Raw genomic sequence first — 15,924 nt, forward strand, 5'->3', positions numbered from 1 at the left:
TTACTAAATAAATAAGGAGTTATAACTTTATTTATGCTTTTTGTATATGCTTTATTGTAAAAATTAAAGTAACTTTAGTTTCTAAATCGCTCTACAGAGGCAACACATAGACAAACTTTGATCAGTAATCATTTTAAATAATAAAAAACATGTAAAATATTATATTATACATAAGTTACAAAAAATGTTATGCAATTTCCGACTATCATAATAGTTTACTTTTACAAAAAATCCTAGTCTAAGTTAGGTGGTAATATTTAAAAAAGAACAAAAGCAATAAATTTACCATTATGTACTTATCTATGGTTTTCATACAATAGTACATAATATAGTATAACGTATCTAAGGTACATACACGAAGCAACACTATAGAAAATCATTCGTTCATTTTGAAAGGACTGGTGTTTCTGTAGTTATTGTTATATGAATACAGGTGCGCTTGCGCCGCTAAATTGAACAAGAATAACAAAAAAAAAAGAATATAGGTGGTGATTGGCTGACTGACCGGCTATATTATAACTTATAAATTACAAGCGTCTTATACCAGCTAGTCTAGATTACTAACTTTTAAATAGTATATAGCCAGTTAACAATAAAATAAAAGGATTACTATTATTATTCGATTGATGAGAAATATAAAACTTATATAAAATAAAGTTCACATAAACTACAAATGAGTATGAATTGAATAAAATGTCTGAAGCTTATAGAATAGGTGCAGTTAATATTGAAAATAAAACCGGGGTTAATCACGATGAAAATTATTGTATATTAAATGTTTTATGTGTGTTTATTTCACTCGTAACAATACTAGCTGATTTAACTACAGGTAAGGGAAGGATTACTCAATTTTATAACAGTAGATTTTATACGAGTTCTATTTTTTTATACCTTTACTGTATATGAATTTATAATTATTTATATTGGAAATAGTTTAACTCTTTTATATTAATATGAATTAAAACTAACTTTTTCCAGATATATTAGTCTTTGCTGAATATTGTCATGACGGGCATTATAATTGGGCAACAGCTACTCTATTGTTTATCGTGACTCCTAACATAATAATAAATATATTTTCTCTAAGATGGTTTATAAATGACCAGAAAATTAATGTTCGTCATTGGATAACACATGGATGTCTTATTGGATTGCTGGAAAGGTATTTACCTTCTTCACTTACTTCATACCTATAGCTTTTAAGTATGATATACTTGAATTGTACAGTTTAATTGTATTGATAAATGTTTACAATTTTATAGACAAAAATAAATTTATTTACTTTGGTCCATTTTGTGCATGTTTGCATATAAGAACCTAATTCATTGTCTAATTAGGTATGAATGTTGATCACCACCGTTCACATATACTGTAATTATGAAAAATGATACTATGTTTTATGACTATCTTGAAAAGGACCACCGTTTCCGTGTAGAAATATTAAATTTTCTTTGGATGAAAATTTAGTTTCTATTTTTATAATTAATTATATTAAGTAATTAAATAAAAAGAAATTTAAGACTTTATTTTTTTTCTTTTTCAGATATGTAATATTTTTGTATAAAGTATTTGCCTGCAAGAATCTAGAATCAATTAAAACTGAGAAATGGGTATCTCAAAGGAATGATTTGGGTCTATTACATTTTTTATATGTATTTACAGGGACAATACCCCAAATTATTTTACAAACATATGCTATAGTCATATTAAATGAAAATTATTATACTAAAGGTAATTTTCATACTTTTTATTTAATCATTTAACGTAACAGATTTAACCATGTAAATATTAAACAATGTTAATAAACCTTACCTAATGTAATAAATAGATAGAAGTTTAATGTCTAAAATGTTTAATAAGTTATCCAACATATGAGCATATTGATACAGTGATTAATACACTTAGTGATATGTGGACAAATTATACTTAATACTTACGTATTTTTTTTTTATTTACAGCATTTGCATTAACTGCCTCTATTGCATCAGTTATATGGAGTTGTTCAACATATATTTACAGTACAACAGTATTTACATACGAACAATTTCAATGGAATTCCTTTGCCATAAAACTTATGTGGCATTTTGCTATTTTAATTGGAAGGATACCCAGCATTTTGTTATTTACCATAGTCTTTGGTATTTGGACTTTAGTGCCATTGGGTAAGTAATCAAATTTTTACTTGAAATTATTTTATTGGCTTATTTTTTATTCTATTAAAGAAAATAAATCAAGAGATTAAAATAATAATAATCTAAAGATATTTTTTTTTAACAGGTCTACACTGGTCTGTGATGACATTTTGGATTATTATGCAGAAAACATCATTTTGTTCCAATAAACTGGAAGAAGCGTTATATAATGTAGTAATGGGATTTATATATTGTTTTTGTTACATTAATTTAAGGGAAGGTGGAACACGATATCGATTGTTAATGTTTTATACGCTAATAGTTACCCAGAATTTTGGTGGATTGCTCCTTTATGTGTTAATTTCTGACCTGGACCAACAAAAAAGGTTATGGTCTATTACAGCAACAGTATGTATAATAGCAGGGACTTTAATTGGTATGTTTGCATATTTGTTATTTCCAAACAATGTAATTTTATTATCATAATATTTATTGTGATAACAATATATATTTTATCACATTTTCAGGTATAACTGCTATGGTTTTGTACTATAAATACTTTCACTTAAAATCATTAAGAGAAGAGAAGGAGAAATCTAATAGTGACATTGAATTAAACAATAAAGTAATGAAAGAAAAATCAGATGATAACAAATCTATTAACCATATAAGAGCATTTAAAAGTGGACAAATCACCGAATTACAAAGGTTTGTTTATGACTTCTATAATCATAAATTAATTATCATCTCTAATATTCTTTTGCAATGGTTTTATTCAATATTGTAAGTTTATTATTGTCTTTTTTTTTTGTTTGCAGGAAAAAAAGATATAAAAAAAAGAAAAATGTAGCATCGCCAGAATCAACATCAAAAAATGATACCTATAATGCTGATAAAAGGTTTTTACTAGATCACTGGATTGCAATGTCGAGGACACCAACATTGACGTCAGCTCAACTAGCTAATAGTAGCATGGATGTTTCAAGTATTGAAGTATATACCGTGGAAAATACACCACAGTCACATACACATGTCGCATTTAGTGAGAACCCTGAGCAATTAAATCTTCATAAACAAATGAAAAGATTAAAAACATTGCCATCTCCAAATGAACTAATACTGAGATTATCTAATATTCAAAGTATCGAAAGTTCTATAGATGAAATAACGTCTAATAGTATGAACTTACAAAAACGCCGCGGAATTTGTTCTTCGGATGAATTAAGAGATGATTTGAATAATATTAATGTAGAAAATGAAAGTTTTATGAAAAACATGAAAATTGACCGAAGTTCAGAAATAAGTCAAGATACAGATGGCTCAAATAAGAAAACTTCATCAGATTCTATCGATATGGATTTGGATTTGAGTTTTAGTGACATTAACAGCTCAGACATAAATACTTTTAATGAAAATATTGTACAAAAATTATGCTTAAGTGCATTAAAAAATATAAAAGTAGGAAATCAAGACGCGGATATAGAAAATATTCAAAGAATAGCTTTAGATATTCTCAAAGAAATGTATACTAAAAAGGATAAAAGTAAAAACAAAGTAAATAAGGAGACTTTTTTCGCAAAACAACGAGATTTAGATACGCCATCAGAATTATTATCTGTTCATGATTATGAGAATATCTGTGCTGTAAATATTGCAAGAGAAGCATGGGGCCTAAGATCCTGGAATGGATATACGGATATAGAAAACTGTCAACATGATGGAAGTGTGGTTCGTGATAGAAGAGGTGATACATTTACTTCAGAAAGTTCAGAGATAAGTAGTTGCTTATCACATGAACTAAAAAATGCTATTTTAGCAGCTCCACCATTCCCTAAAAAGACTCCTACTTACTCTAATATTTCTGTGAAATTAGACAGTAGTCATCAAGATTATGTTAACACAGCTATGTGTCATTCGAATGATGAAATATTAAATAAACCATGTACAGTGGATTTTAGTAAAGATCCAAATCACTTGGAACCTATAATAGAAGAATTAGATGATTTAGGAGATATAGAACCACCAACAAAGAAAAGATTAAACTCTGAAAGTTCATTAGTTGCTACCATAGATGAAATCCGAAAAGCATTTATAAATAATTCACCGCGAAATTTGTACCACAGAAGGGAACATTTATGGGATTCACCACAGTGTGGAGCGTCAGTTACGATAGAAAATACTTTGAAGAGGGCACTTTGGAAAGAACCTTCAAAATTTGATTCCAGTAATATAATGGAATCGCTGCCTGAAAAAGAAAATGTAATAGGTGTATCTCATGATTCAAAGTTTCATTCTAATGATGAATCAAACATCATCGAAGAAACTAATCAAAATGATTTAGTTAATATGGAAATTGCAGAAACTTATAACAGAAATCCTAGACGACGGCAGAAACCAAATATTTGTGGTATTAAATTACAAAATAAAACTCTCAATAACAAACCAGATCAACGTCTACAAGATCTTTCAAATAAAGATATAGATTTTTTATGGCAATTAGTGTCTGAAAATTCTTTACCACATAGTTCTGCAGAAGATCTTTCATCTAATAGAATATCGTCCTCTTTACAATCATTGATACGAAAAGATCCCTGTATGTCTTTAGTTAATGTATCTGTACCTAAAATAACAAATATAAAAAAAGGAGTTAGAAGTAAACCTAGAAGAAAATTCTCTATTTTACGGGAAAGATTTGAACCTAAAATTAATTTAAATTCTGATAAAGAAATTTTGTGTCATGGTTTAGAAAATATATCAAACCCTTTAGATAGCAATTTCATTAACGTGATAAATGATTTAGATGCTACAAACGAAAGGATAATATTTGATTCAAAAACTAATAGTTCTAGTGTATATACCCCTGATTATTTATCTTCCAAAAGCATCAAAGAGAAAAGATCTCTGTTTATGAAACAAGTTCTAAGCCCACCAAAATTTAATACTAAGTTAAAACATAAAATATAAACAAATCATTAATAAGCTTTTCGTTCCTAATTTTTATGTATAGTTGTATATCATAGTCATATACAATGAACTTGAACAAAGATCTCATGCGGTATGTAGTCATTTAATTTTTACAGAATACTTTAGAAATAATCATTCATATCATAAAATATTTCAAATCAAGTTGTTGTTTTGTGATAATTGTCATGGTATATTTGAATATGTAAAATTTTTAATGAATTTATAATGAACAAGATATATTAGCTGCCTATTTCTATTTTACCAGTATCAATCGACACTATATTATAGCTGTTAATACTTACTATTTATTTTGTTGATAAAAAAATGTATTGATGATCAGAAAAGATGTTTAAAAATCCTTTTCAAAGAGTTATTCTGCTGACATATAAACGTTATCTTTTAATAAAAAAATTAGGTAGTTGCGCTTTTTAATCTGCCAATACTAAAAAGTGTAGCAGGTTATATATAATTAACTCGTCGAAAATTAGGTATTTACGGAAGAAAAAGACAGAATAAATGTGCTTGAAACATAAACTTGGAGAGTGAATTTGGCAGATGCCTAGTAAATCAGAATTATGAAGTATAGTATATATATTGCATATATATTTTATATATTGCAGGAAATTAAAAGGATACAGGTGCAGAAGAAATCTGGAGTAATCTATTATCATATACTTACTACTACCAATTGAAGCAAAAATCAAAACAATTCAGTGTACACGAATGGATGAGAAAAAAATAACAGATATAAAGGTAGACCATTGTTTCTCAACCGGGGCGTCGCGACCCTCGGGGGTTCACGCTTGTTATTAAAGGGATCGCAGTCTGTTGAAAAATAATAAGACCTCAAAAGATTTGTTTAAATGTAGCAATGTACGACTTAACTGATCCAACTACTAATTATTCTACTGGGCGATTCATTCGAAATATTCGAATGATTTTCAAATACGAGTCGACAATATTTGAAAACTTGATGAATCGTATCGTAACTTGAAATAATGTATGTAGCTATTCTTGTTAAATTTTTATATTTAGAATTTAAAATTAATAGAGAAAATAGTGACTAAAAATTAATTATAATTATAGCCCGTGATGTTATCATTGACTAAAGTACCTTGATTTCTTGGTATAGTTATTTTGGAAACTGAGTTATTATTAAGATTATATTATAGGTACTTACCTATCTGTGATTTACGATGTGCCTTTTTATTTGATTGTTTCAGCCAGTATTCAACATTAGTTAATTAGTATTTTCTATTTTTTTTTAATAGCAAATATTATTGTAATCTTAAAAGCATCATTCCCTTTCGAATACTAAATAATATACCGTTGAACTTCATTTAAATATTTTAAAATAACAAATTACTTATTTTAATTCGTTATTTCTATATTTAAATGTATTTGAATCCTTTATAATGTAGGGTGAAAAAGTACAGTAAGCCGGTCTAAGAATGTAGCAGAGTGCAATCAGTCATTGAGAGTTACATTATTCTCTTTTCGTTTAATTAAATTTATGAATCATATTGTATCTGTGTTCACTCAGGGTGCTGTGGCTTATGTTATGCTGTTATGAAGAAAATATTGATTAACTAGAATTATGTTGGTTGTGTAGGAGGAACAAATGTGATTTAAATAATAATGAACAATAATTAAAAGTTATATAATTAATCTTATATTTAGTATAATAAAATAAGGTCCATTTAATTAAAATAGCTGCCATTTTAATATGCAAGGTTTTTTAGCATTTATAATGCTCTTGACTTATGTAATTTAGTAATAAATATACTTCTATGTTAAATATTATTTTCTACAAATATTGTTTGTTATCACATTTTGCCATTCAACAGTAGGTATTATTAATTATAATAAATTATCTTATACAAATCACTTTTCTTGAATAAATACTTCCAAATAACTTTTTCAGTCTTTTTTGCCAATACTCCATAGAAACGATTTCATAAATATAAAAATTTAGATATTATTTTTTAACAATTTAAATATATATGTACACTATCAGTTATTATAGAATCTCTTATATAGTAAAGATCCAATCAGTTAAGTTCCATAAATAAACAAAATAAAATAACAATATAAAATTTACTTGAAAAGTACATTAAAAACATGGTACAAAATATAAATAACGACTTCATTGATCTCTGTCTTTGTCGATTATTATTTAGTTATTCTTTTTCAATGTCGATATAATATCGGTTTAGAAATCTAAATTTAAAATAAACCTACAGTAGGCACCTTTAATAACAACCATACATAATTAATGCTAGCATTACTTACTGTTACCCTTAATTTTGTTGAAGTATATGCAATATAAATTAACTTACTTTTTTTATACTACTAAAGTGGCAAACAAGTATATGGCTCACCTGAAGGTAAGCGGTTACTCTCCAATTATATTTCATATGAATAATCTTTTACAAGTCTGTGGTCATAACATTAGTGAGAAGACGTATTTGATGAGCATTACAATTTTTGCATAAAATGCGGCCATCAAGTGGGTAACAACCTCGTCCTGGGGCATCAGATGATAACAAAAGATCACAATCTTCACAACGATAACAACGTACATGGAAACTGCGATCTAGAGCAACTACTCTAACTGTTTCTTCTTCGCCTTCTTCTGGCATTATGGGTAATTCGCAAACACAACAACGAGGTGCAAACTTTTTATGAAAATCATCAATACAATGTATTTGATTCATTGCATCAACAGTGAACGGAATTCCATCAAGACTTTTACCACATACCACACAAGTAAAACATGCTGGATGATAAGGTTTCCCTATGGCTCGCAAAATTCTGTCCAAAATAGGCTTATAACACACTGAACATTTTTCCAATGTTTCATAATAATCCATTTCACAGAATGGTTGACCATCAACAGCATAAAAAGGTTTGCCTTGTAAATTAATATTGCATCGGTGACAGCAGAAACACTTTACGTGATACATATTATCCATAGCTGTACATCCAGAACTTTCACCTATTACCTTTTCATTGCATTTTACGCAAATGCCAAATATGTCCAGGTCTTGACTGTCAGTTATGGACTTTACTAGAAGATTTGTAAGTGCGTCAACTTCTTCTTCTTTATGTGATGGTGATTTGCTAGAGCTTGATAAATTGTTCTCATAATTTTGAATAGATTTTCCAGTATGAGAAGAGAGATTACTTGGAGGACGAAGATTTATTGGCTCATATAAAGATTCATATGTTGAAGTCTGCGAACCCCCATATTCTGGATATTCATTTTGGTATATATGAGCATAGGGTCTCTCTTGTTGAAATGTTTTATCGTGGTTGTAATTCAAATTTGTTGTAGCTCTCACCAATTCGCTGTAATTAGAACTGACTGGTGATGGTGGTGGTAAGTATTCTTCGTTATTATTGCTGTATGATTTGGAATAAGAATTTGGAAGAGATGGTGCTGGAGGAAGTGGTGGCGGTGGTGGAGGTGGTGGTAAATCACTGTCGGTATTTCGATAAGTTGGTATATTACTATAAGTAGCGTTAAAACTTTTTTGTAATGAGAGCACATCTGGTTTTGAAGCGAAATTTGGCACAGGGTGTTTTATATTCGCATACTCTTTGCATGCTTGTCGGTTATTAGTGATAGTATGACTGGGTACCGGATTGTTGTTATTTAATGGTGGAGAAATTTTTGTGGAATATGATGGCTCACGAAGAGTATTAACGGCAGCGCTATGAGGAACTTGAGGTTGTGCCTTTTTTTTTGGTGGTACAGCGGGTGGTATCTTCTTTGCTCTTCCCGGATTGTATAGATCTTTATTCATTTGCAAATCAGCTAGTTGCTTTTCTAAAGCATCCATATTATCAGGTCGTGACATTTTCTGTTAATTACTCTTGACCTTATAACATTTATTAATCATGAGTAACCGTATTTAATTAATTTTAATAAATACGTACTTACTGTCACTGGAATGTTTTAAATAATTTTCTTGTACGGCAGCAGTAAATCATTAAAGCCAGAATATTAAATGGAATTATACCCGAATGTGAATAAAATATATAAAAAAGCTAATAATCCACTTAAGCCTAAATTTAGGCGACGTCACTTGAATGTAATGCAATGAATGACACATAGGTATATGCATTCCATTGTTGTTAATTTGTCATATCAAAATTATGTTTTTAGCTTAGATATTTTGTAAATGCTGCCATCTGCATATAGTTTGTAAATGCTCTTAATATTCTACAATAAAATATTATACAATAAAATACTCTTATTTTGAAAATAGATATATCTTTGTATTAATGTACTTTTATTAAACTATTTTGATGTATGTTACATATCTATAATTATAATAAAAGATGGGTATTATAATTATAGGTAGGTATTAAATAGTACATTATTGTTAAATATATAATAATTATAAATCATTATAATTATAAATATTTTTAATTTTACCAAACTAAGACATCACTAACAGAATGTTCATTCAATTTAATCATTCATTATGTCAATGTCAAATAATGTCACTGTCCTACACCAAATTCCCCCTTTTTTTTTTTTTACTCCAATTATAAATGTTTATTATAGGTTCTCATTTTTCCGTAAATTTAATTTGTTTATTTATATTTGGAGGTTGTGAAACGAATTAGTTGGGATTTATAACTTTATACTATTTAAATAGAAAAATGGCCATGCAGTGTCAACTTTGGATGGGAAGTGTAAGTGTATATTTTTTATTATGTTACTAGCTTTTTACACGCAATTAAATATACTACTTCTAAATGGCGTATTAGAATAAAACTTATACCAGATTTTAAGTTAGACCATTTAGAACAGAAGTGTGAAAATTACATCCAATTTGGTGTCGGAACAAACATAAATTTATTGTTTGATCTACTGATCTTATTTACAGCCGCTATTTTATTTTTATTTAAATATCTTATGTACAGACATTGTCTAGTTACAATTTTATCAGATTGAAGTATACAAATTTTAAGATGGATTTATTGTTTGTGGACAGGGTATTTTTAATAATGGGGATTAGAAACCCCATTGCTAGTAATATACCAATATGGTATGACCAGGATGACCACACGGTTCCCCTTGGAAATTATTGTGATAGATTTATCGTTGAATTCATCATAATGGAAGTCTGCTCATCATTGACCTATTTCATTCTCACCTATCATCTCTCACTGTGTGTATTAATAGAGCCGGTGGAGTTAATTCTTTCTATTATCATCCATTAAAAAAACCTATATTACTGCATCATCTCTTGGATAAGGTGATGTATCTTTGTATTTTTGTAGTTTTTTATGTACTAAGTAGATACATATGAGTTCAGAAGCTATGTGTGGAAGAGAGTCCAATTGACATTACATATTGAGTTATCAGTCACAATTTTGCAATTAAAATCACTGAAAAAATGAATGTATGTAACCATCTAGAACTATCAACACAGTAAAATGAATCAATATTCATAGTAATTAACAGTCATACAAATTACCTACTTAACTATAAAGACCAGGTATCTTTGATTCTCTTGTGTAAAAATACTTGGTATGCAAGGACTGGTGGGAAAATTTGCACTAGTCTTTGTGCTAATCAATGGACCAGCCTAGTCCTGGGATCCCAAGATTTAATTCTGACTTAAACTTCCAGTTTCTAGTTCACTTTTGTATTATTTAATAATTATTATCACTTGTTTCAAGTTTCGGAGGGCATCTAAAGGTATTTTTTGTTAGCCATGTCAAAGGCATTCATATAATGAAGGTAGCCTACATATTTTTAACACCAGAGGGTGATTCTCTCATATGGGTATTAGTAGTAATGGATCAGCATATAATATAATATATGCACTCTCTTTTCATTTAAGATTTTCCTCTTGTTGGTGCAACCTGACAGTTTATATTGGATTAGGATTGACGCAAAAAGAGAAATTTGGAAACTCATAGTGATTGTCATTATGAATCAACTGACCTGATTTGATCCTTGGCTATCATCCTTCACTGATACTCCACCAGTTTAAACCAATAGTGCATGCATGGATAGCACTTCATTTTTATATATTAAAAATGGATCAGTGTACTGGTGGAATATAGCTGTGTGCGAGAATATAAAGTGGACTGTATGTACGATAAGTTCTTTGAAATATTTGAGAATGCGAAAACCGACAAGTTGTTTTAAAAGTACTACTAAATTACCTAGATTCAAACTTAGTTCAAATGACTTACCCTTTGATTAGCGAAAATTCCTTTTACAACATACTCAGATCACTCAGTTCCCTAAAGCATGCTAAAGTTACCTGAGATTACCTCGTAAATGTTATAAGAACTAAGGGTTTCGATCTTGAATCTTCCGACAGACGTTTCAATCTTAAATCCTTTTCAATATTTAAGAACGACACGAGAGATTATCTGTTGCGACACGAGAGATTATCTGTTGCGTAGTTCTTTTTATAAAACAAAAATATTAAATTCAAAAACTAAAGTCTCACGATTGTGAAATTAAATGTTATACGTATTAAAATACTTTATGAGCGACAACGACAAAACTGTTCTGTTCTGTATTTAAGAGCACACACCAACAACTTTTTTTTATCTTACTACCTCCAATCAAAATTATTAATTGCCACATACAAGAATAAATGTTTTTATGAATTATCGAGAATGTTGCCATGCAATTATTACATCTAAAGTGAACAGTACTGGTGGAATATAGCTGAAAGATGTAATTACATATATTTTATAGTTGGAGCCCAATATGACAGAGAGCTTCATTATGGCTGCATTTCATCGCATGGGGCAGAGGCCACTTGCAGTCAAGGTGATGAGGAATAAATTTACTGGTGAACCGGCCGGCTATGCATTTGTACACTTTCAGGTATGCAATTGATCCACTTATTTAAAAGAGATGTTGCCACTTTTAAGGTTATATGTGGTACATCAATGTAGTTTTGGATGACATTAATTGTAGAAATGATGTGTGAAGTTAGCTCAAAAGTTGTGTATATTTAGCTGACTTGTCAAACATTGTTTTGCCCCATACCGCCGCTAATCGCGTCTGTCAAGTCTATCACTGAGGTGGAAAACAAGTATACGGTACCTGATGGTATGCAGTTACTGTAGGCTATTAACGCCTGCAATGCCAGGGGCATTACGCGCTTGTTACTAACAATGAAAAAACCTCTACCTCATTTTTGAAGAACATTTTCGGTTGAGTAGTTCTGGAAATTCGTGTAACGTAAATCGTAACACAGTATTTTATTTTTGTGATATATTCCTCAATCAAGCTTAGCTGTATATATAGCCAAGATGACATTTATACTTTTTTTTGCTGGATATTGTGGCTATTATTTATTTACACAGATTTAATTTCAGACTGATGAAGAAGCAATAGACGCAATGCACAAATTGAATGGTAAACCTATTCCCGGAACTTTTCCCATCGTAAGGTTCAGATTGAACACAGCGTCGAGGGAGGCTCGTGCTAATATGCAACAGGAGCGAGAGTTCTCAGTATGGGTTGGAGATCTCAGTCCTGATGTTGACGATTACTCTCTTTATAGGGTGTTCGCTTCTAAGTACTCTTCTATTAAGACTGCCAAAGGTAAGAACCTGTTAACTTTTTTTAATAATTAAAAATGGAATAATTGCTTATGCTGTTGGTTTATGCTAGCAGGGTACAATGAGGAAAAGGGTTAAATATGGATATCGCTCGGATTAATAAATTTATGTTCATGATTAATGAAACAATGTTTCTAAAAATTCCAGTAATATTGGATGCATCAGGCTACACAAAAGGCTACGGTTTCGTCAGGTTTGGTAACGAAGAGGAACAGCGTAACGCTCTATATGCTATGAATGGATACACAGGTCTTGGCAGCAAACCACTTAAGATCTGCACTGCAGTGCCAAAGCCTAAAGGAGCAACAACTTCACAGAATCAACCGGCCGCTACTGCAACTAATGCTTCGTACAACAGTGGAACGGTATGCTTGAAGTGCTTCGCTATTACGCCGACACAGTACAACATAACGGATGGAAAAGGGAATTATAACGTTCAGGGCATTGGCTAGTTGCCAGTAGCTTATAAATTACAGAATATTTCGTGTAATATTAAATCAGGGTGCATTATGAGTGGTGGTACTTTGCATAAACATATTTATTTTCACTTATAGATACAATCTAATATCTGACAGTACCTATTTTATTAACTTTATTATTCGATTTATCACGACCGTTATTCATAGTAATAAATATAGCCTGTCAAATTAAAACGTGTCATTCCGTAATAAGTACATGGAGTGCGCGATTAATTAGTATGAAATATTGAAACTATGTCTGTTATCCAGCAGATGTGCTGCTTATTAAGTTGACAGGCTATAGATTATTTCCAGAGTAGAGAATTTTGTTTTGTTGTACTGTATTGCACTGAATATCTTCATATTTCTATACAATATAGTTAGAAATATATTATTAAATATATACAACTATTCGGGTAGAATTTGTTCATAAAAATTAACACCTATCGAAATAACATTATTTCAGATTTAAAAAGTTGTATTCAAAAGTTAAATATGTTTCTAGCTATTACATCTTTATTTGCTTATATAATATAATAAGAATAAGCTTTATAAGTAAGCTGGCATTAGGGAATATATTTGAAAATAGCATTTCGTGATTGGCCTATAATATTTAGCTATGGTTAATGCTTTATCGCTCTTAAAATTTTTGCGACAGCTTCTAGATATGACGAATTTATAATATTACATTGAAACAAAAATAGCTCATTGCTACATGAATAGAAATGTTAAAAAAGCATAAATTTTAGAAGTAACAATGATTCGCTTGGAAATATATAATCAGCTCATCGCATTAATACAAGCGGATGTTGAGAGAGAAAAAGTAACGTCGAAGGGTTATTACTGATGAGCAGTTGTGATTATAGGAGTACAACCAATATTATGATCCGTCAGCCTATTGGCAAAATTACTCAGCGTGGTCTGGATACTATGGGCAGGGCGACCAGAGCGCCGTGGCGGCGCAGCCGGCCGCCGCGGTCGAAGTCGCACAAACTCCGGTCGCCAAATTGCCATCTGATGATTTGGCACTCGTTGGTAAGTTATATTTCAATTATAGGGCTTTTACACAATAGGCTATTTTAAGTGTTATGATGTATGCACTTAGTAATCCTATTATTTTTATAATTGCGGAAGTTTATAAGGATGGATGTATAGATGTTTGTTACTATTTTTCGCAAAACTACTGAACAGATTTGAATTAAATGTGTTACACGGGTAAATTATAATGTAACTTAGCACATTGAACTCTTTATTTACTAATTCTCGCCGGTAAAACCGCGGGCTATAGTTGATATGTACATATTTCTACGTACTTTTCAAAGTAAACGTTTTTTTATTCAAAAAACACCCTATAACAATATAGAACGTAGACTAAGGTTAAAGATGTTTTAAAAATGGTAATTTTTGTGTTTTCTTAAAGTTTATTAGAATGTATTTTTATTCAACAAGTTATATGTTAAATAAAGCCATTCTCTGTATTGGTCGTAAATTATGATAACGTTCTATATTTTTCACTTTATTTCTCAGTTTTATTTCATTGACACTTCTAATCTATTCAATTCTATTATAAATTTCCTGCATCCTTAAAAGTGATAAATAAATTTATGAGAAAGACGTTTTAGTTACCGACTACATAAGATAGAATGACAAAGCATCTTAAGACGACTTAAGTATCTTGTTCCTTCTTATACCTGCGGTAACGAAAACAATTCGTTTGCTACCGTCTACACGGTGAAATTTGGAATCTATATACTAGTGTTTGTAATTTTCATTACTATTGCAATGTTAAATATGTATCTGTTTAAAAACTATGTAATGTATTCCACAAAAAAAGTCGACTTTGATTGTAGCAAATTCAGTTATTTTGATTTAAAAATTAAAGGTTTTGTGTCATTATCACTAGTCAAGTCATACTGAAGTAGCAACGGAAATGGGCAGTTTTTATACTTATTTTTTTTTATACTGTATCTTATCGGTAGTTTTCGTTAACTGATTCTAATGTTTTATTAAATTTTATTCGCTACTCTGATAAATTAAAGCGATGTGAACAAGCAAAGTGATCCATTTTTCATAGACCAACTATGCTCCAGTTTCTTTTCATTGACTTGTCAACTAAACTCGCGGTGTGGAAAATTATTATTTACAGAACACAAGAAGTCGATAGATGTAGACCAGATGAATCAAGAATTTCTCGACCCGGATTTATCTCTTTGGGACAGTTTGGAAGCGTCCCAATGGTTTCCTCACGAGTGCATTGAGGCGTGTTGATAAGATTGATTTTATTGATGTGATTTAGTATTTAAGAAATAGGTATATAATAAATAATTTTAATTAAAATGTTGTTTTTGTTACTTTTACCTAACTTTTTTTTTTTATACAACTTAGAATGGCAAACAAGCTGACGGCCCACCTGATGGAAAGTGGTAACCGTCGCCTATAGACATGAGCAGTACCATGGACATAACAGAGTATACTGTTTCGCCCATGATACCCCCCATGCGTTGCCATTCCTGAGGATTCAGGTGTTATTCTCTCTGTACCCAGTAAATTCACGCTATATCCGACCCTTCAAACCGAAACACAGTCATGCAAACACAACTGCTTCACGGTTGAAACACGAATGGGACAGAGGTACTCAAGCAATCGACCTTTGTAAAAAGTCTCCCTCGGGTGAAAACTGGCAAAGAAAAGAGTAATAAATAGTTGTGTCCCAAGAGATCTGTTAGTTGGTTTCTGGCAGTACAAGGTATCATTTA

The 15,924-nt window shown here is 30.4% G+C and overlaps 3 protein-coding genes across 5 annotated transcripts; 2 read left to right on the plus strand and 1 right to left on the minus strand.

The window, feature by feature from the left end:
* Window positions 1-388: 388 nt before the first annotated feature.
* On the plus strand, window positions 389-6,730 carry LOC113521617 (uncharacterized). 3 transcript variants are annotated; one of them, XR_008253451.1, is made up of 8 exons: window positions 389-829; window positions 979-1,162; window positions 1,544-1,731; window positions 1,959-2,162; window positions 2,278-2,568; window positions 2,660-2,840; window positions 2,951-5,849; window positions 6,640-6,730. XR_008253451.1 is itself a non-coding variant. In XM_026907203.3 (7 exons), the coding sequence occupies exons 1-7, from the start codon at window positions 694-696 to the stop codon at window positions 5,094-5,096; spliced, it is 3,330 nt and encodes a 1,109-aa protein (XP_026763004.2). In that variant the 5' UTR covers window positions 389-693; the 3' UTR covers window positions 5,097-6,612. The 3 variants fall into 3 exon arrangements, 1 of the variants encoding a protein (XP_026763004.2); XR_004223968.2 differs by lacking the exon at window positions 6,640-6,730 and having other exon boundaries at window positions 2,951-5,187; window positions 5,717-6,612; XM_026907203.3 differs by lacking the exon at window positions 6,640-6,730 and having other exon boundaries at window positions 2,951-6,612.
* Window positions 6,731-6,745: 15 nt separating this feature from the next.
* On the minus strand, window positions 6,746-9,216 carry LOC113521618 (lipoma-preferred partner homolog). Its single transcript, XM_052899998.1, has one exon. The coding sequence runs from the start codon at window positions 8,957-8,959 to the stop codon at window positions 7,526-7,528; it is 1,434 nt and encodes a 477-aa protein (XP_052755958.1). The 5' UTR covers window positions 8,960-9,216; the 3' UTR covers window positions 6,746-7,525.
* A 405-nt stretch (window positions 9,217-9,621) lies between these two features.
* Window positions 9,622-15,505, plus strand: LOC113521655 (tRNA selenocysteine 1-associated protein 1). The gene is made up of 6 exons (XM_026907260.3): window positions 9,622-9,803; window positions 11,836-11,967; window positions 12,465-12,693; window positions 12,858-13,075; window positions 14,035-14,203; window positions 15,315-15,505. Exons 1-6 carry the CDS (start codon window positions 9,771-9,773, stop codon window positions 15,434-15,436), a joined length of 903 nt encoding a protein of 300 aa, XP_026763061.1. The 5' UTR covers window positions 9,622-9,770; the 3' UTR covers window positions 15,437-15,505.
* Window positions 15,506-15,924: the final 419 nt, after the last annotated feature.

The sequence above is a fragment of the Galleria mellonella genome, unplaced genomic scaffold (genome assembly GCF_026898425.1).
Source record: "Galleria mellonella isolate WM207_F2 unplaced genomic scaffold, CSIRO_AGI_GalMel_v1 utg63, whole genome shotgun sequence".
In the NCBI taxonomy this organism is placed as follows: domain Eukaryota; kingdom Metazoa; phylum Arthropoda; class Insecta; order Lepidoptera; family Pyralidae; genus Galleria; species Galleria mellonella.

Bases quoted from the DNA above. Each gene is read 5' to 3' on its own strand.
- LOC113521618 (XM_052899998.1), bottom strand. From the start codon at position 8,959: ATGTCACGACCTGATAATATGGATGCTTTAGAAAAGCAACTAGCTGAT.
- LOC113521655 (XM_026907260.3), top strand. From the start codon at position 9,771: ATGGCCATGCAGTGTCAACTTTGGATGGGAAGT. The intron at 11,968-12,464 runs GTATGCAATTGA...ATTTAATTTCAG, and splicing joins ATGCATTTGTACACTTTCAG to ACTGATGAAGAAGCAATAGA. The intron at 13,076-14,034 runs GTATGCTTGAAG...TTGTGATTATAG, and splicing joins CTTCGTACAACAGTGGAACG to GAGTACAACCAATATTATGA.
- LOC113521617 (XM_026907203.3), top strand. From the start codon at position 694: ATGTCTGAAGCTTATAGAATAGGTGCAGTTAATATTGAAAATAAAACC. The intron at 1,163-1,543 runs GTATTTACCTTC...TTTCTTTTTCAG, and splicing joins CTTATTGGATTGCTGGAAAG to ATATGTAATATTTTTGTATA. The intron at 2,841-2,950 runs GTTTGTTTATGA...TTTTGTTTGCAG, and splicing joins CAAATCACCGAATTACAAAG to GAAAAAAAGATATAAAAAAA.